The sequence below is a fragment of the Myotis nattereri genome (genome assembly GCF_964212035.1).
Source record: "Myotis nattereri genome assembly, chromosome: 11".
NCBI lineage: Eukaryota > Metazoa > Chordata > Mammalia > Chiroptera > Vespertilionidae > Myotis > Myotis nattereri.
The window spans coordinates 61,793,833-61,815,757 of NC_138086.1; the positions used below are offsets into that span (position 1 = coordinate 61,793,833).

Here is a 21,925-nt window from a genome sequence, read left to right on the forward strand (position 1 = left end):
AAAAGAACTGAAACTAATCAGCTTGGTTCCTATATTAAGTAATTAACTCAAAAAACTGTTGTCTTAACTCAGGCAATCAAGTGCTTAATAATAGGCTGAAGGCGAGAGTTGTGATATGGCCATCTAGAGCTTCCCAGAACTGAAAGTTGTCTTTTAAAAATATATATTTAAAAATCTCACACTAATGAGCAGAGGACTGAGAAATAAAATATAACTCTTAGCTTTGGGCACCTCAACCAGCAATTATCACCGTTGGCTATATGTATTTACTCACCAAATATTTCCCCAATAATCTACAAGTGGTCATATCGTATTTCTTTTGCATTCCTGGTGCTTAGAATGGGACCTGGCCCATTATAGGTACTTTATGATGGTTTCAAATTAAACACAAGGATGAAAAGAAGGGGGAGAGAGAGGGAGGGAGGAGGAAAAAAGAGAGAGGGATGAAAGAAGGAAGGAAGATACAAGCACAAGATGAAAACGGCAGAGAGCCCTGATCTGGAAGTCAAGATGCTTTGTGAAGTACAGGCTCTGGCACTCTCTTGACCCAAGTCCCTTACCTGTAAAAACCACAAACAGATAGACGACCCCTAAGATCCCTCGCTCAATCGTCCTGACTCTCTGCTATGGTTTTATGCACCAGCCAACAAATGTTAAAATTCTCTTCTGTATCTAACAATCATAGCATCTTTCTGAAAAGTCCAAAAGATTTCTCTAATCAAGAAACCACATTAAATTCCTAGACTTAGGTATTATACAATTTCATACTTATAGTTTCCATGTGCCATTTGTTTCTAAAATCGCCTCATCAAGGAGACTGAAGGGGGTATTTTTGAACCCCCACCTAACAGTAGGGAAAGTTAAAATGTGAAGATTAAGGGGGCTCACTCACGTCATCAGAAGTGTAATCACAAAAAGAAACTTTTAGATCGAAGGACAGAAAGATTTTGAATAATCCAGTATCTTAAAGAGGCACAGACATGATTTTTCATATAAAAAGATGAGTTCATGCAACATACTTTGCTATTATGTTTACAAACACAATTATGTTAAACTTAAAAAAAGAATTACCTAAACCCGTCTGAGTAGAAAAGCATTGCTCTTAAATTGTCGGAACACCCCACGTATTTACATAAAGATGAAAAGCTTATTCTATAAACACGGTGTTTCCAGTAGTGAATGGCAGGCAAAATCAGAATAAGCACACAGAAGAATAAAGAGGAAGAGGAAAGAAAAACATAATAAATAACCTAATACCTTACAATGTTAACTTGCACATAAGTATATTGTTTCTGGAGAAGGCAGTGTGGATGGGAGCCAAAGGCTCAAGTGATAGGTAAACACACTGCTAAGTTGAATCCTGTTATCTGATTGTGTTTAAATTTTGATTATATTTCACTTGACAAAATAATTAATTATTGTGAACTCCCGATTGTTAACAAGGACCTAGAAGAATTCCGATTGGCACTTTCCCCAGGGTTGCGATCCAAAGGCGTAACCATCTAGTTGTGTAGTCACCCTTTACAGCTGCCATTCTCGGGTGTCTGCTTACCTTGCTCAGAATGTAAATCACATCCCCACGTTTAAATGACAACTCGTCCGAAAGAGCCCCTGTGCAGTCCCACAAACCCTGGTAAAAGTTAGCGTAATCGGTGCTTTTGTCTCCTGGGAAGAAGAGAGAGAAAACATGAGTTAGGGCTTTCGTGCAGTGGGCCCTCATTCAAAAATGAACCAAGAGAAAGGAAGGGGCCACCCCAAACCATCTCAATATTCTAAAAAATTCACTCCTGACTCAGAGAAAACTTTTATTCCCTCCATACAAGAATCCTACTTCTACTGTCATCTAACTAAGGACCATTTTCCAAAAGACCTGATGTTGAATGTCTGTTTTTTCTCTTTCTCTCCGTTTGTTGTTCCTCTAAAACCTGTAATTACACTGTTTTCTCGTCAAACCAGCACCTAAAAGTTACTTCCCACTTGTTTTACAGACGAACCTCAGCCCCCTGGCAACATGCTTTGAAGATGAGAGCAACAGCCACGAGCCGTGAGAGACACACTGTGTGCGAAGTAACCGCCTTCCCGGAGCCGGGCACTTCAGACAACCGATGATAACAAAGGAGCCAGGTGCGAATCTGACCCGAGCTAGGGGACGCTTTCTTAAAAATCCTAAAACCGAAAGCTCGTTTCAGGAAAAGGATAACGTGGAAATAATACAAAGGGTAACAACTCCAGCTCTTCTCTTTGGGGACTTGGGGACCCAAAGCCTCTCAAAGTTATTTTACAAATATTTTAGCAACTTAGACATTGTCAGTGCTGAAGCTGCATTTCTCAAGACGCCTGTCAGCCCTAGTTTAGGGCATTAGGCTCTGAATAAACATGCAACATACACTGGCGTTATCAGCTCATCCTTCTAACAGCATAAGCACAATGGATGTGATGTGCTCAAGCTGCCATACAGACCATTAACTGATTGATTATTTAGCGCTCTCCGCTCTGTAATACCACAATAAACCGGGTAATAAATGCTTTGTCACTTATACAACGTGGCGCTCCTGAAACACAGCACAGAGTGAAGCACACTGGGTGCTTTTGTTACACAGAGAACCGCTTCCTGTTTTTAATTTCATGATAATTGAGTTTTGATGAGTTAACGCAAAAAGAATGCAAGCAAAGAGAATGCAAGTGATATCACTAAGATGTCCGTGGATTCACTAAGCAGGCAGAACATATCCGGGCTGCCAGCTTCCATCACCGAGTGTCATCTTTGAATTCTGAGGGGATAACTGTGGAGACACATGCTGGATCGGGGTTGTCATCCTAGTTTTGTTAGATGGCTCTCAAACAGCAGGCGCGTTGGCAATTCCAACACAACTAGGCACATTAGCATGTCATTAGGGCGTTCGTCTTGTGACACATGGTTTGTGATATGTACAAAGTGCTATGTTCATTCGAAATTTTTAAAATTCTCTTTAATAGTGGAAATATTTTTTAAAGCCAAGGAGAAGATTTGAACAACAGGGGGTCTGAATATTAGGAAGTAAGATGCTACTTTTCAATTATACTTTTACGAAAATAAACAAGGACTAGAATACACAACCTAGTAAAATCCTCCTATGAATTTTTCTCTCTCGTTTTCTAAGAATTAAAACAAAGAGAGGGAGGGGAGGAGGGAAATGGGCGGGGGGAGGCCGCGAGGGGGGGGGAGGGAGGGCGGCAGAGAGAGACGAACCTTGTTGACCTCTCCGCTCTAGCATGTGAGCACCCATCACGGCTACCAGCAGGGATGGGCACAAGCCTGGGAATCCAACCAAGAACTGACAGTGCTGTGTCCGCCTTCATTACATTCCCCCCTAAAGCGTATCTGAAGTAAATTCCATAAATGGACACTAGAGGGCACTCTGGCTGGACAGATTACTCCAAACATTGTCAATTTTTTTTTTTTTTAGAAAAAAATTACTTAATAATAAAGTGACTGATTTCCTTTAAAAACCACTTATTTAGACAAATAGAGATTTAGAAGCTGAAACATCCTAGTCAGATTAAATCAACTGCTAAATGGGTCAAATGTTGCGCCCCATGCAGTCCGTCAGTGTCAGTTTAAAAGTCCAGGAATTAGAGCAGAGAGAGGATGACATCATTTCACATGCATGGCCCTCCCCCACCGTCACTGGCCAGGAGGCAAGAGGATCTAAATAGTTGAGGCTCCTGTGTGTTACCCATGCTGCTCAGCCTTAGGCTTGATCCAAAAAGGCTGAAGAAACGAAACTTGGGCTAAAAACTAGAGTAGAAGTGGTGGCTTGGCCGGGCATCCCAGCAGCTGCCCCGGCTGTCTAGCCCGCTGCCTGCTCTTCCCTTTTTCAGACTCTCTCACAACAGTTTCTCATTCGATAGATTTTCTAAAGGTGGGGGGAAGGAAGGAAGGAAGAAGAAAAGTATATGATCATTTCTAATGCATAATAATCCTTATCACTTTGGGGTCTCTCTTCCTCTCGATGCGCTTGGTGAAACTCCCATTAACACTAATGGGAGTTGCAGGAGCACAGGAGGGGCACGGAGCCCCCCACCGCGTGCAAGATGCATCTCTCCCTAGATGTGCATCAAGAGCATTTCATTAACTCTCACTGCCGTGGAGGCGGCGGCGGCGGAGCTAGCGGCGTGGCGGTGCCGGGAAAAGATGCGTTTTCCTCTGCGCTCTCCGTAACCTTGATGATGATGTTACCCCAAGACCAGCTTCATTTCTGGGTCCCATATGTGAGCTCTGTTGAGGAATAATAAGCTGTTTGTGTCACGTGCTGCCGGGGCCTACACTTTACCACCCTCTCTATGTCAGCCGGACGAGCTATACAGCAGCATCGCCGCTGGGGAGACACCAGGCAGCGGGTGCTGCTTCGCCTGGGTCTCCTCGGGAAAGCAATGCGCAGATCCTCGCTATCAATTCTGGACATAAAATTAGGGCTGGTCTTGCTCCTTGCTGCTCTGGTTTACTTTTTAAAATTTTCATTGTGGCTAAACAGACACCAAGAAATTGTGCCTGGACGTGGCCTCAGAAGCACCGTGGGCTCACGGAAGTAACCCTGCTCACCTACACTCGGAAAACGCATCCAGGGAAAGTATGTTTTTTAAAAAACAACAGGACACGGGGTGAAGCATCATGTCATAAACCACAGATAGGCATACATTCAGAATACAATCTGTTTAGCTGTCTTTACCGCACGGATTGGTTTTTCTATTCCATCCACATCATGATCTATGTTTTCAAAATTAAAAAAAAAAAAAAATCATCTCATTATTTATGCTTCTTGTCCTGAGAGGCATGAATGGTTAAAAAAGAAAGAAAAAAAATCTAAATTAGCCAGCCTGTGACAGATTTAAACAATATACTTGCTCCTGCTTTTTCAAAAATACAAAAACAGGTCATTGGGTATTAAGAGCAAAATTATTATGAAACTTATAAACTAAACGTTGGAGATACTTTTGCGAAAAATGAAAAGGTTTTAAACGTGATGACAATGGAAGAAATATGCAATAATAAAATAATGTAGAATCTCTCCTTTAGTGGTATAAGTTAAAAAACAACTTTAGAAAGGTAAGCATATTGTTCAAAAAAATGGAATCTTTAGGATATGTATACTAACATAAGCAAGATACAGAAGCATGAACATGAAAGAACTCGTAAGGAATCTGTGATTAATTTTGTTTTCACTTACGTATTTTACATTAGTCTGATTTTTTTTTTTTTTTAGTAAAATCAGTCAATGTGAGAAATATATAACATTCTTGAGCAAGGTTAGAAGTTCACATCATGCGGTGTGCAACAAGACAGTAATACCCTGTCAGCTCGCTGCCCTGCACGGCAAACAAACTTCTAGGGTTACCTCCTAGCCAGCCTCGGAGAGCAAAGGTCGCCGTGATGCGAACGCATGGAAACTGTTGCTTGAAAAGAATTTCATGTCAACAGAGATAAGAATTATTGCAGTGCCAATTTATGGCGGTTGCACGAGGAACTGGACCTACTGAACGCATTCCTCGGAGGAAGGCCTGATTTTTTCCCCCTTCCCTCAGAGGCAAACATTTGGGAGATAGTTACTACCAAAGGCTTTTGAAAAACACAAGTGCTTTAAGCCAAAATACATATCTTTGTGGAAAGAACAGCTATATGTGTCTTCATTCTACACCTGCATTGAAATCTTTAAAAAGGAAGCGACGTGCTTTCGGCGGAGGCCTTGTGACACATAATAAAACATATCCCCTTAAATGACTATTGAGCGGGGTCCTCAAGGCTGCACCCCGCCTGTGTTTTATGGCTGCGCTTCACGGGGCCTGAGTGCTAACAGCTCCTGACTCCGGCCTCACTTCCTTTCTGACAAAAGCAAACCCCAACCTTCCGCAGCAACCTGCTCCTGCCTTCCTGCCGGGGCCGGAAACCAGGCCGCGTTTCCTTTCCACATGTCGCCGTCGGAAGGACTCTGGAGAGCGACTTCCTGAACACACACTCCTTGTCCACCCTGCCTGTGACAGCTTGAAAGAGTGATGTATGGACGGATCGGAGAGGGGAAGGTGACCCCAACTACAGCTCTCACCGGACATGGGACGACAGGGCAGGCCTCGCCCCGCTGACATGTGGCTTATGAAGAGGCTGAAGTCCTGATAAGACGCTGTCCTTCTCTTCTGTCGTGTAAAATAATTGCTGGCTTATCAAAACTCACCTCATGCTTGCGCCACAGACAGGGTTTATCTCCCGCTGTTTGGAAATAACAAACAGCAAGAGCAGCTGCCCGTATCACGTGGTTCTCTGCACAGCACGTGTGGTTATTTTTCCAGCCTCGGCCATAATTAGTGCTCGGGGCGCCGTGGCAAGTGGACATGGATAAGGGGGCCCTCCTCCCCAGACCTGTCGGCCACCGGTGTCCTTTTGCGGTTTTTAAGCTGCTGTCACTGGACCCTGGCATTTCTTACCCAGTTCGTTCGCTTTCCGTGTTAATCATATGCAATGACGATATGCATGGCCAACATTTAAACAGGCTGCAGATCAATTAGCGGTCTTAAGTTTATCTGATTTTTATCAAAGAAGACAGAGCTGCGGGTCGATTGTCAGAGCCTGTGTCAAGTTGACCTTTTCAGAGATGTCTACATCGCCAGTCCCCTGGGCAACTTGTTGTCCCCTGTTCGTCTCTGAATGGCAGAAGTCTGTTCTGCTCAGGCACAAAGTATACACAGATGTCTATATTACATTCTTATAGGTTTGACAGCAACTGCATGTTGTATCTATAAGCTGTCCTTTAGCAGTGACACTTCCTCAATGATGATAAGCTAATTTATGCAACTAAATCTCCTTTGTGCAGAAATGAAAGCTAATTGAGTCATTACAGAGTAATTCAGGAAGGAATACCTTGTATAAATTGGCTTACTTTATAAATCCTTCTCAAGTGGTTTTCACGCATCCTAAATGGGGCTAAGCAGCTTCTCAGCCATAAGATATCCAGACCGAAGGAGCACAGCTTGGGGAGCTGTGTGAACGCCTTCGGAGCGGCGAGAAAGTGGACACACCCCAGACAAGCGTCCTCGGGAGGCTCCGCGGCCAGTACCTGTGCTGTGATGACCGCTGTCCTGACTCATCTTCCTCTGCTCCTCCACTTTCCCGGGCACAGCGTCCTCTTCCTCGTCTGTAAATAAACAACATAAACGGCTCACTGGAGGGTTTTCTCGGGATAACAGTACAGGACTCACCTCATCTGAAGAGCAAAATTAAAAGTTTATAACACACAAAGATTCCTTTTCAGAGAAGGAAATCATTCCACATTCACATTCCTTTTTCAATAACCTAAAGCTGAACCAATACACCTCCAAATAGCAACCTTACCGGTTGGCTTAATAGAATATGAGATATGTACCAGTGCTTCATTGTTTTAAATACTTATAGAAACTCATCTGGGATGATCTCAGATCCAGAAAAGCCCTGACATCCAGTAAAATGATACCCAGTACTACACAGACCACATTAAGCTGGGGCAGGAGAACCACAGATAAAACCATGGTCCCTAAAACATCATTGTAGCAGAGAGAAATGTGTGATGTAAAAACCATTTATTGAGTATCACAGACTTCATAGGTCTTCTCACTGGATCTCAGAGAACAGCACTAGAAGGATCCTTACCCTTCAAGGCCCCCAATTATACCAGGAACCTGCCATGTGTCATACACTACAGCACATGAAAGATTTCAGAGATAAATACTTCTTCAATCCTCATTTTTCAGGTGACTAAACTGAGACTGGAAAAGGTAAAGCAATTTCTAATTTTTGTTATTCAAACTTAGGATTGTGATCATAAAGTCCATGTTCCTTATCATGCACATATCAAGGGCCTTACCTATTCCCACACTCTCCCACCACATGTTCTCCAGTTACAGGAAGGAATATGGTAAGATGAAACAACAACAGTTTTTAACAGAGTCAACAGACTATTTAATGCCTTTACATCAAAGAAGTGTTTATTACATTACCACTTTCCTCACCTAAGGATTTATATACAGCTTAGAAATATTTAAGGCAGGGCATATGAATGAAATGGCATGCAAGAGAAAAAGTGGGTTCAAAAAGAAGCATAACTTCACAGAAAAAAAATCCAAAACTTTAAAGAAAAATATGCAAAATATAGAAATATAACTATTATGACTATTAAATAATTCAACCAATAACTCTTCCTTTAGTAGAAACCACATGCAAGAGACAGATTCTGCCAGGGAGGCAAGGACGTAGGAAGCATCTGCCTTGAGGAAGCTGACAACCTAGAGCAGTGGTTCTCAACCTTCTGGCCCTTTAAATACAGTTCCTCATGCTGTGACCCAACCATAAAATTATTTTTGTTGCTACTTCATAACTGTAATGTTGCTACTGTTATGAATCGTAATGTAAATATCTGATATGCAGGATGGTCTTAGGCGACCCCTGTGAAAGGGTCGTTCGACTGCCAAAGGGGTCGCGACCCACAGATTGAGAACCGCTGACCTAGAGGGTCAGAAGACAGAACCTAAAGGGAAATGGGATGGGGCATACAACCTGACATGTGAGGCCCAGGCATGAAGGAGGGCAGAGAAGAAAGCGCGCCCCAGGGGAATACCATGAAGGCTCTGAGCGAAGGAGAGAATCTGAATGAGAGATGAGAAGGAGAAAATTTCCAGACAGAAAGACATAAACAAAAGAACAAGACACCATCATATTCATTTTAGCCGAAGAACGTGGCACTCAGAGGGAGAGGGTCGATGGGAGACAACGCGGGGAGTTTGGGCCAATCGTTGAAGGGCCGTGAACATTCTGCTGTGGACTTCAGACTTGTCCTTGGTGGGCGACATGAGCCCCAGAAGATTTTTGAGCAAAGAAAGGACAGGACTGAAGTTATGCTTCAGGAATGGTCATCTGATCCCAATGTGTTAGGTTCTGGAGGAGGGGTGGGAGGGGAGAGATGCTCAGAGTCTGGCTGAGGGGAAGGAAGTGCTGAACTGAAGGGGCAGAGGAAATGGAGAGGAGATGGTCATGAGGGGTAAAGGAACTGGGATTGATAAGCTTTGAGCCTGACTGGAGGTGGAGGGCTAAAGGGGCAAAGAGAGCAACCGAGGATGGCTGAGGTTTTGAGCTGAGTGAACTGAGAAATGGAACATCATTACTAAAAGGAGAATAGCTGAGCTAAGCTATTTTGCTGAGGAAACAAGGAGTTGTGTTTCTGACATGAGAGATTGAATATGCCGGTGGGGTGACCCAGAGGAAATGGCCAGGGGCGACTGGAGAGGTGGGTAGAAGGGTCAGGATGGCACATGTAAATGTAGAAGATGCATGCAAATTTTAAAGTGGTGATTAATAAAAATCACCATTTAAATCAAGGTTGGGAACTGCTGTGCTTATAAGACAACTACAACTGTTTTGAATTTTTGTAACTCAGTTCAAACAAAATAATAAAAGCTCCAGCATAAGGAACAGCTGGAAATATTTGGTACCTTATACATAGTAAGTTGAACTTAACATTGGCAATTTAATATTGTTCAGTCAAGTAATACTCTATACTAATAAAAGGATAATATGCAAATTGGTCACGACACCCTCACAGTCATGATCAGATATGCTAATTAGTCATGACCAGTATGCAAATTGCCTATCACTCCAACACACAAGATGGCCACCCCATGTGGCCACAAGATGACCTACAGGGGAGGGCAGTTGTGGGCGATCAGGCCAGCAGGGGAGGGCAGCTGGGGGCAAATGGGCTGGCAGGGGAGGGCAGTTGGGGGAGATCAGGCCGGTAGGGGAACAGTTAGGCATCGATCAGGCTGGCAGGGGAGCGGTTAAGGGGTGATCACGCTGGCAGGCAGAAGTGGTTAGGGGCATTCAGGCAGGCAGGCAGGCAGGCAGGTGAGCGGTTGGGAGCCAGCAGTCCCAGATTGGAGAGGGTGCAGGCTGGGCTGAGGGACAACCCCCCCAGTGCATGAATTTTGTGCACTGAACCTCTAGTTAATACATAAAAGACCTAAAAAAACGTTTCTCCAACAACAGTTCTCACTTTTGCCAAACCTCAAGGACTAGTTACCACACTGGCCCTTAGGGTGTTAGGAATGTTTTCATCAAATTTTAAGGATATTAGGGACAGTTAGAGTCATTTAGCCTAACCTACTCATTTTACAGGTAGTGAATATTTTTGAAGGTGAAAGAAAACTTTCCTTACTTTTCACACTTGCTCTTCCCCCAGCACTCCCTCTCTTCCAATTTGGTCACAAATGCAATAAGTAAGAAGTAAATTCAAAAATAGTTAAGGGCACTTGTCTTCAATCAAAAGCCATAACTCCCTCAATATTGGAAGCAGCATTCTTGGCTCTTAACGAGAGACTATGGGATTTAGACTCACCACCCAAAGTCAGTGTTGAGAGATCACAGAAAGTAATTATAATAATTAAATGAAAACCTGGCTCTTAACAAAGTTAACAAGTTGGAATTTATTACTATGAACGTATTATTATTTTAGTAAAATTTAAGTGCCTATCATATACACAGTGTATTTTTAAATTACCAGAATAATACTAAAAATATTTACTTAAATATCAATATTTACTATAAGTATATAAATTGAAATCAATGTGAGATGCTTAGTAAGCAGTATTTTAGAGGATCAGATGCTCATTAAAAACACTTCACTTTGAACCTAGGACTGATATGTTTAGGTCAAAGCCTTCTGTGTTTCATACAGTAATTTTTTTCTTCACAATGTTTAAACAACTCATTTCATCTTGATCTAACAATAAAACAGCTTCCATGTAAACGACAACAAAATCAAATCTGTTGTGTGTGTGTGTGTGTGTGTGTGTGTGTGTTTTAATCTTAGGGATAAAAAATCTCAGATTGAATCTTGAATAGAATATGATACAAGGGAGATGTCCAATAAATACTGAGTGAACAGATGGATTCAAAAATCATGAAAATAAATTCTACTATATGCATTTACTAACAGAACACCACTCAAAAATACATATAAGGACAAGTGACTAAAATTCTAGATAACAATCACCTTCACAACATATTAGAAATAGAAACACATGTTTTATTTAGGTTTATTATTCAACATATTTTGTTTTGGTGTTGAGGCATGATGTCATTATACAATACTAATTAATACCTCAAATAGTCAACATTTGTGGGTTAATATATTCCATTCAACACTTTAATAACAGTAAACAAAAACAGCTCAGCTATGCAGTAAAATCCATCAAACCACACAGATGGTTATAAGGTTTTCATTATGTGGTTTCCATAGCAATCATATTGCAAATCTGGAAGCTTCTTGCAAATAAGCAGCTTGTATTTACATGCCTCTCAGCTGCAGCACAAACTCTTCAACATGTGATATTATTCCAGTCACACGTTGTTAGAGGGATCAGCAGGAGATTTTATCAGAGAAGATGAAAATAATAAAGTGAAATTGCAGAATATAATTCAAATATAGTTCTGCATTTACTAAACTAATCAATGAGGATCAGAAATGTTCTGTAGTCACCGAAAGGTTTTAACATTAAACCCTGTCAAAAATATGGAACCTCCAGGAGCAAGCAGACCCAACAGCATCCAAAGCTTGAACTCCACTCTCACTCGTCTTTCTAACACACACTGAGCCTTCTTTCTGAGTGGAGTGAAGAGAGGAAGAATAGCAGAGAAATGAGTTTTCCCAAATCTTTTTAGGATGATGACCATTTGAGGAAATGCTTACTATGGGAAAAGTCAAGACCTTTTTTTTTTTTCCTCCTGCTAGATTAATCAATTGAATTTACAAATTGGTCCAGTTCCATAACAGATGGATTATTACCCTAATAAGGATCACAAATCTGTCTAGCTATGCAGGTTTTACAAAATGGCTATTTCTGGTTTACTAATATTCTTTTTGTAAGGATAAACAACAACACGAAGCAAATGACCCATGTAACTGATATAAAAAGACAAAAGACAATTTGTTAGGGAAAGCTAGGGTGTGTGATGTTCACATCAGGGCTGGGGATTGATTTTAAAAAAAAAAAACTTTTATTGAATTTATCGGGCTGACATTGGCAGGTGTACACGTCTATAACACATCACCTGTATATTGTATTGTATGCTCACCACCCCAAGTCAAGTCTCCTTCCATCACCACTTATCCCCCCTTTACCCTCGCGTCCCTCCCCAACCCCCTTTCCCTCCGGAAATCACCATACTGTAGTCTGTGTCTGGGAGGTGTTTTGTTGTTGTTTTGTTTTTATTAATCTCTTCACCTTTTCCACCCAGTCTCCCAACTCCCCTCCCCTCTGACAGCTGTCAGTCTGTTCTCTGTATCTATGAGTCTGTCTCTATGTCATCATGTCTTCCAGGGAGAACAGGACGGCAACATAAAAAAAAAAACTTGACTCACACAATGATCACCTTTCACACTAAATACCTTTAGAAAAAAGCTCCACAGAATTAAAATGTATTTTAAAAGGCATAAAACACAGAATCAAAAGTTATGCTCTGAAATAAAGTTTGGGTTTAGATCTCAACCTGTCCAGCTTCATTTGATTATGTGACCATATTTTTGTCTCAAGAAGTTAATATTTATGACTTACATGTTCATACATTTAGATGCACTTGTATCCATTATATAACCAAATTCTCCTAACAATTCTATAGGGTAATAACAGGTGCCTTTACCATCATTTTATGGATGCAAAAATGAAATTTACGGAGCTTGTCTAACTTGTCCAGGTCCCCATGTCTAGTTGGAACAACAGCTGGGACTTGAACTGGGTTCCGTGCCTCGAAAGCCCCAGCTCTTATAGTCATAGTGCCGCTTCCTTGATTTCCATTAAAATCTTCCGTTTACAGATGGATCGGTTTCTAAAGTTTCATTCAAATACTGGCTGTCTACGAACTTGGAAAACATTTTCACATAAGCACTGCACCTGAAGTATATCTTGGGTTCAGTGATCCTTTTAGAGATCACTTAATTTCAGCTTGGGATGCCCGAGCCTGTACCTTCTCCTTTCTATTCTCCTGGCTCTCCCTCCGCACCTCCAACGCTCCACAGGCTCCAACGCCCCTGAAGCCAGCAGTGCTGGATGTTTTGGAAACGTCTCTAATGTAAACGTGTAATTGAAAACGGATTTACTTCTAGGCCAGACAGCTTTTCTTTCACACTTAATTTCAAGAAGGAAAGGTGGTTAAATGTAGAAGGTGAAGTTGAGGCTTTCTACGAGCAAAGATCTGAAAGAAGTCCCTACATTGCAGACCAACAGGCTACTCTGCACATTTCATCGAGGGCTTGGGTACGGGGCCTTGCAAGCAAGATGTCCCTGAGCAGGAGAAGATGGAACGGACGGATGGGGAACCAAAGACACCTCTGGCTAGTCCTAGCAGCACCATGTGAAAGAGGGAGCAATGCAGGAAGGATTTACACAAATGGTTTCTCCCCCTCTTCTCTCTGCAGACCTGGGCATGCTGTGAAGCTGCTGGAAGGGTTGGCAAAGTGGAAGAGTGGAGGTTAGGGGATATGGACAAGGGAATTCAAATTATGACAATGAGGAAAAGTGATTTCCTTAAGGGCCTATAAACCACGCACTACTGGTAATTTCAAATATGACATTTCTAAAGAGTTTTCATCTATCTAATAGATAGACATAATTTACAGCAATAATAAATATACTTTTATAAAGACAAAAACATGTGCCTCTTAGTATTATTAAAACTTCATGTTTACATTTCTAGAAACCAGGCAAACAGGCCGGTTGTTCAAGTTCTAGTTACTCAGGTGACGTTGACACTGTCTCTAATGCTCAGTGTCATCTTTGTAAAGTAGAGAGAATGTCTATCCCATGGCACTTTGCAAAAGGATTTGGGGAGGACAATGAGATAATCAGATTTCTCGGGAGAAAAAAAGTGCACAATTAGCATGCAATATCAAGTTATTAATCTTGGAGCGAGGTGTTTTGCAACCATGTATTAATTTAGCAACCAAGAAAGTGAATGTGATATAAAAGGCAGCAAAATAAGCAATCGTTGTGCAATCATACAGTCTAATTTTCAACTTTGACATTTATTCTTGTAGGGTTTAACACTGTATTTCAAAAGCAAGAAAGAATGCCATTAGGTTATAGTAAATTTCTGTCCTATATTAAAATTAATACTTTGTACATGACTCAAAGTACAAAAATAATTATTTTTTACAGATATTGAACTTATTAACATCAGGCAAAACCTCAAATTCAAGCAAGGACCTCACTTGACAGGCTCAGGGGAAGAACTTGGGAAAAACCTTAAATGCAATTCCCCTTCCTCCCTCCCTCCCTCCCCCCTCCCCCGCTTCCTCCCTTCCTTCCAGGGGAAACGGACTGGGGGAGCTGGGTGACTGGGCCAAGGCCGTGCAGCCTGCACCGGGCTCTCTCCCTGCACCGCCTTCCATGCCACACCCACGGCACACATTTCTGAGCAAGCCCGCGGCTGCTCAGGAGGGGCCTGCCTACTCAGGAGCTGTCTTATGTGAACTTGGTCACCGACAGGCAATGACGACAGGCAAGGAAAGCACACGGGTTAAAGGGAAGAATTTAACGGGCCAGACTCTGTCAGAGCCACTGTGAGTCAGACCACGAGCCTCCCCCTAAAGAGTCTGGGCCAGGGCAGGTACGGCACGTGGCGCCTTCCCGCCCCAGTGTATGGAACCCACTACCCGCGCCAGCATAAAACGCCTCCAGCTATATTTTAAAGCTCAAATTCGTAAGTTTTTAATTAAATTCTGCAATATTAAAATTCTTTTAACCCAAGAAAGTTCAAATAAAATTACTCCTCAGAGTAACTGCTACCTGGCTCAGGGTTTCTGGTGTGATTATAGTTTGCTACAGGTAAGTTCTTTTTTTAAAAAAAACTTAACCTTTTTATACTGTTCTTGTTATGAAGAATCATATCTGTTCATTGCCGAAGGTCAGAAAATAGAGACAAGCAAAAATAAAAATGTTTAAAAATCATCCAAGACCTATCTACTTATGACCATGATTAACATCTTTCCAGAACCTTCATTTCTGGGTTTTCTTTATTCTCAACTTAAATAAGAATATCCCAAATGTATATTATTCCATTATAAACTGTTTTGAATCCCTTTTCAGAAAGTAAAATATTTCATCTCAACTTAGAGTTTGGTTTGTTTTAAAATTTAATCTGTAAAAAAATACCATCTAATGATGGATAGGTTGGTATTAAGGTCACTTCATTGTAACGTGGCTGTTGTATAAGGACCTACAACTGTCTACTCCAACCTTAGGGGGAAAAGCAGAGCTATCGATGCAGAGCTCCATGTCTCAGGCCTCGGCTCTGGCCTCCTCCATTGGCTTATGCAGACACACTCGTCCCCTCACAGGCAGGGCGCCCTAACCTTTCAGGAACCCAAGAAAGCAAAAGCACAGTCAGACTCACAAGAGGAACCATCACCCGTTCATGACTCCACATCCCTGCCACCAGCGCTGGTAACTTTTTGGGGGGCTGGAGGTTCTAGGATGTCAAAACTATTTCATAATAAAATGAAGCTATCTGCCTTTTTCACTGTGTTAACATTTGCACTGACGCTGCAATGCAATGATGGGTAAACTGCTGACACCTCAGCATAAATCAGCGCAGTGGCACCAAACTGTCACTGTGCTCGTCACCGCCTGGCACTAGCACCGAAAAGAAACAAACAAGCCGGGTCCACCTAAGAGCGTCCTTGATAAAGTTGCAAATCTTATTCTTTTCATTTAATAGCAACTTTGAGTCCATGTCTTTTTAATGCTCCATGTGATAAAGAGGGAAGAACGGATAGAGTGTTTCGGCTGCATCTCCAGATGTGCAAGAGGAGTGGCGAGCTGAAGCCGCGCCTTTTCCCACGGAACACGGTTCTCACTCAAAGAACCACTGACAGGTGAGAACATGAGTGTGTGGGGCGGAAAGTTGGGGGTTAATGGGGAAATGTGGACACACTTGTAATACCTTAACCAAGAAAGAAATTAAAGATTAAAAAAAAAAAAGAAGAACCACTGACAAACGGTGCTCACCACTCGGACTTGGGAATTTGGCAGACAGTTCTCAAAAGTGAACTAAGCCAGCTTCTTATTTCAAAGAAAACAACAGACAGTTGTTTAGTGCCAATGATCAAATTTGAGCTTTCAAGTAAAAATTGGAATTTTAGAAACTTATATCTGCCACTGGGAACTTGACAGCTCCCAGTATTTGAAGACTTTTCTGATGAGTTAGTGAATGTGGTTTTTTAATTGTACCACAATTGTGTCAGTATTTGGGAGTTCTGCTCAACGTAGTGAACCGGTATTTTCTAACTGACCAATGATGTTATAAAAACACACATGGTTACCCAAGTACAAGACAGGCCCAGGAATGTCAATGTAACCGAGTATGAAAAGTTCACTGATATGGTTTTGGATTCTTTATGGCAACTAACTTTTACCCCTTGTCAAGTTTGAGTATAGTATCAATGAAGAATATGCACGATTACCTGCAAAAGCTATTAAAATTCTTCCCTTTTCCTACTACATATCCGTGAGGCTAGATTTTCTTCAGATGCTGACTGTACTTATACTAAAACAGCATCACAACAGAGTGAGTGCAGAAGCAAATATGAGATTCTCATTGTCTTCTATTAAGATAGACATTCAAGAGATCTGCAAAAAATAGAAACCATGCTACTCTTCTGTTATTTTGGGGAAATATAGCTATTTTTCATAAAGATACACTATTTATGTTCACATGTAATGTGCTTATCATTGTAATTTTAATTCATTAATAAGCATTAAAATATTTGTTTTAGTTTCTAATACAGTAAATACATAAACATAAACAAAAGCTTTATGGGGTTCCTGGTAATTTTTAAGATTGTAAAGGGCTCCTGAAAACAAAAAATGTGAGAATCATGACCCTGTACATCCTAGGTACAGTAGTTAAATATCTAAACATTGTTGATCCACAACATTGAAGAACTGATATTCTGCTAACCCATAACACTGATAATTATTTCATATTCCCAAAGCACACAATCTCAGGAATGAACTACATTATACTGTTGACTCATTGAGCTGTTGACCAAACTCCTATGTGTTTTTCCCATTTGCAGAGCCAAGTCTTTCCTTTCTCATTCTTGTGCAACCAGATTTTTGGAGTAAGTATGATATCCTATCATATTTCACCTTGTTAGCTTTGACCCATGATTTAGTCTATTGAGAGCATTTGCCTGTGTATCTTCATCCAAGGCATTGATTAATATGATAAGACAATATTGAGAATTAAGCCCTAAGGCATTCATAAAATCAATTAATCAACACCTTTAGGGCATAGTTGTATGATCAGTTATCCAATGGTCTTTATATCTATAAAGCTTTTGGGAGAATCCTGGCCAAATGATTTACTGAAGTCCAGTTATATGTTTGTTATTTCTCTGGACCCATGTTGGTTTCTAGTAATCACTACTTCTAGATATGGTAAAGGACTCTTCGCTGCCTTATTTAGTAGCTTCTCTGAAGTTCACTTCAAAGTCCCCAAATTCTGTCTGGAAATTGTCTGCAATTCTGTCTAGAAATTGCAGAATACACCTGTGGGGATAATGCGGTGCTCCTCCCAGATCCCCTCTTCAGGGCCCACACAGCCATCCTGCAACTGGGGACTCAGATTGCTGCTGGCTCACATTGCTGCTAGAAATTGCCCTTGGCAGCAGGACATTGCCTCACTCAAGGTCACACCCCTCCCAGAGGACAGCCCGGAGCCAATGATTAGCTGGTGTGGGGATATGAAGACAGGCCCCTTTGCCTCAATTTGGCACAACCCTGAAAAGTCATTCCAGTCCCGTGGTCCCTGAAAGCAAGTTCAGCTGAGGCCTCCGCCCCAGCTGGATTGTGGGTCAGCTCCTCTGGTTCAGTGCCTTCCTCACTTTTATACAAGGGTGTCTCCCAAGATGACTCACCCAGGAATCTTCTACCTACAACTGTCTCAGAGTCTGCTTCAGGGAACCCAACTTCAGATACTACAATTTCTTACTGTTTTTGAAAAGTTCACAATTCAATTGTTAGACTCCATACGTTCAACATCCCTTTCATCCTCCAGGTTCCCCTCACAATCAGTGACAGCAGGTCAATGACTTCATTCACAAGCTGTCTTGTGATGTAGGCTCATCTGGGCCAGATGACAAACTTAATTCCTACTCATCTTTAAGGCATGGCTCAAATGTCCCCCCATGTAGGATGCTTTTCCCACACCCCTCCAGACAGCTGGCCACGCTCGCCCTCGTGCTCCTGCAGCCACAGCACCGGCCTCATTCGTGTTCCTCACTGAGGACTCCGACCCTGTCTATTCGTCAGTCACCCACTCCTCCCAGCGTGAGCTCCCCAGGGGGACACTTGCATTACATAGCCTAACACACGCAGAACAAGTGCGTGTTTCCCATGAGTGAAAAGCAAATGGATTTTGGCTAGCCAGGTATTCTATTAGAATCTCTATGCCCATCCTGGGCTTCTATTACCTCTTAACAATCTTATTAGTTGGAAGATAATTCTTGACAGAAAAGGAGCAAAAAAAAAAAAAGAAAGAAAAAAAAAGAGAGAAAAGAAAAAAGAAAAAGAAAAGAAAAGAAAAAGAAAGAAACTGAATTGTTTTATTTAAATTATTGCCCCTAGTGAATTTCAAAAAAAAAAAACACAAAACCACATAGCAATCATACTATGTTGTACTTAGCATATTTTACAAATTTCAGCTATTTTCATGTTCTTTGGTTATCTGGCCATTGCAATGGTTAATACAGGTAACTTTAAAGCTACATTCATTGGACAGATTCTAGCACAAGGACATTGCTATCTTTTCATTTATCTTCCTTTTTTCCTCATTGGGATCATTTGAGATTAATTGGTATTTTTAAATACTTGTTTGTCTTTAACACCATACATTTGTGCCTATTCTTTCTCTGAATTTGCTGAAATGTGCCTTCCTACAGTCTAGGCAAATATGTCTGGTTGATGGCCAGTTTTTCCTCACTGGCTATGATGGATTCTAAGATGACAACTGCTTTTGTCTAATTTTTTTTTTTTCTACAATCAGATCTGGATATAGCAGCAGTTTCCCTATTTACTTCCTAGATCCTCCGGCCTCACTCACTTTTCAATATGCTTCTTCCACGCTTACACTGTATCTGAAGAGAAAAAAAGATGCAGTGGTAATGACTGTTTATTGCTTTTCTTTCTCTCCATATTCTTAGTATCAGTTCCTCTTAGTTGAAGATTCTTAGTTGCTAGAAAAACTAACCATCCCAATCCGTGGCTGTGTGTGTCCCAGCCATAGGCCATAGGAAGCTGAGGGTCGGGAGTGCCTCTTGGTGACTCACTCGGCTGTACTCACTCGGCTGTGCCTAAAGCAATACTCTACCACCTGCTTAGAAGCCCTAACTCTAAGGAGTGGAAGGGATTGAGCACACAGTATTGAATATTTATAGGGCAATTATCAAGTAACGGCCCCACTTGTATTTTTCTATTACCACCACATGCTCCCTCTGCCATATACAACTTCCAGTTTGGGAAGAGATATCATAAGCTACATCTGTATCCCTGTATCCCTGTATCCCTGGCATAACCCCATCTCATGCTGTTTACCTAAAGCAGTGGTTTTCAAACTTCAGCAGGCCTCAGAATCACCGGGAGGGCTGGCTCAAACCCAGATGCTGGGCCCCGCCCACAGTTTCTGACTCAGTGGCTTCGGGGTGGGCACAAGAATGTGCATTTCTGCCGAAACCGGTTTGGCTCAGTGGATAGAGCATCGGCCTGCGGACTGAAGGGTCCCGGGTTCGATTCCGGTCAAGGGCGTGTGCCTGGGTTGCGGGCACATCCCCAGTGGGAGATGTGCGGGAGGCAGTAATCGATGTTTCTCTCTCATCGATGTTTCTGGCTCTCTATCTCTCTCCCTTCCTCTCTGTAAAAAATCAATAAAATATATTTTTAAAAAAAGAAGAAAAAAAAAGAATGTGTATTTCTGACAAGTTCCCACCCATACTGCTGATCCTGGCCCAACACTCCAGGACCACTGACCTAAAGCCGCGGATTTCTTTCACATAGGTGTCGAATGGCTGTGTTCTATTGTTATTAGAATGTAAATTAATTAGAACACTGTATCTTCAAATGTCACTTGCCTTTAAGTGTCAAAACATAGGTGCACCTCCCTAAATAATACTAACGTAAAATTAATTATAATGAAATTAGCAAAGCAGAAATTAATCTCCTATTAACACCAAAAGATTCAATGGAGCTATAGAAGTGCAAATAAAACTCGTGCTCCAGAGGTTCAGAGCCTCCTTTACTACCTGTACAAACAAACACAGACAAGCTGATTAAACTCTCCGAACCTCAATTTCCAACCTGGAAATCAGAAATACAAAACCTGTGTTAGAGAGTTATTGTGAGGATAAAATGAGGTGAAGAAGCCCATACAATGCCCTGTGCATTGAAGATGTATAATACTAGGGATTATAATAACAATCTGAAGATTTATTCTGTACCAAGCACCAGGCTTGCTGCTATCCACACAAATCTCATTCAATCCTCAAAACCCTATGAGGAAGGTATTCCTGTTATTCCCATTTTACAGATTAAGAAATGGAGGCACAGAAATACTTGAGTAACTTGCTCAGCAAAACACAGCTGTAAGAAGTAGTATCAGGACTTGAACCCAGGCAGTCTGCCTCCAGAGCCCAGGCCTGAAGCATGACACCTTTCCTCTGATGGAAGTCTTGCATCGATCACTTGTTCCTGTATTTGTTCATTAACTAAACAGCACTTTAACCTACTGCCATACACGCAACTAATGAGAAAGCTAATACTCGTGATGTCACACTGACATATATTCTTACTTTTAACAATCTTCAGTGACAAAATAACTTGGCTAACTGTGACAGTCTTAAAAAATAGCTCCTTGAAAAATAGAGTGCACTGCACAAACGCAGGAGAAGAGTCGTGCTCGTAATGGCCACGGAAAGTGGAAAGCTTGCCATTTGCCCCCTCCATTTTTCTTTCAGTTGGAAGGCAGCTTGCAAATGGAAAAATCATCTCCCATCACCTCCCTCTCGGAGACGGAATATGAGGAGGAAACAGAGGAAGGCCAAGCCCCGAAGCCGGCAGAGCCGAGCGCAGCTTCCGTCCCAGCCAGGAGCCCCCGAAGATGGATGAATCCTGAAGAAGACAGCCAGAGTCCCTCACAGATCTGACTGCAGCAAGACATGAAAAATGCAGCAGATTAAAACACTTTATTCGCCACACAAGAATGGCACTCTCAAAATACAAACTTCCATGGACCTACGAGGGGCAGTGCTGAGACTTTCAGAATCATGATTTTAAGGCATTTTCAATTCTAAAGGAAGAGGCAGTTTTTTGACATGCAGACAAATGTCTGATAAAATATGTTATAGTTATAGAAAATGAGAGAGGAAAATATGGTATAGAAAGTGAAAGATCTTCTAGAACTAGGATATTTCTGCAGAAAGGAGTTGCTGAAGAGAAGTAAGGTAGGACCTGAAGGGGGAAGAAAGGGAGGCTAGACATCCATTGATGGAGGTCTTGGTGTTCATTCCTGCAAAATAGTATTTGATGTTCTTCAAAGTACATAAGAAAAAAATTTGAGCTTAAAAAGCAACACACTTGCTCAGTTTTGGCCCCCTAAAGGGATAGGCTGAACTCTCATTTACAGTGTCTCTTACTTGGAATCTAGAAAGAAAGCCAACATAAACAACATGTCTGCTCTTGTGTACAAGAGCCAGGGAATTTTCAGTGTATGTGGTGGGTAAGTCAGATCTTACTTCTTCAAGGTCTAACCCATAGTGTCCCAGGGTAGCAGATGGAGTCATCGTATTTGAGCTGGAAAGACAAAACCCGGTCACCCCAG

The 21,925-nt window shown here is 41.7% G+C and overlaps 1 protein-coding gene across 1 annotated transcript in view; it reads right to left on the minus strand.

Annotated features, from left to right (window-relative positions):
- The window catches only part of SKAP2 (src kinase associated phosphoprotein 2), a gene marked incomplete at its 5' end in the record, with an annotated part of 151,879 nt that overhangs the window by 14,180 nt on the left and 115,774 nt on the right, over positions 1-21,925 (minus strand). The window contains 2 exons of the mRNA XM_081102291.1: positions 1,553-1,665; positions 7,086-7,163. Coding sequence (XP_080958417.1) covers positions 1,553-1,665; positions 7,086-7,163 — 191 coding nt within the window. The remainder of the gene's footprint in view (positions 1-1,552; positions 1,666-7,085; positions 7,164-21,925) is intronic.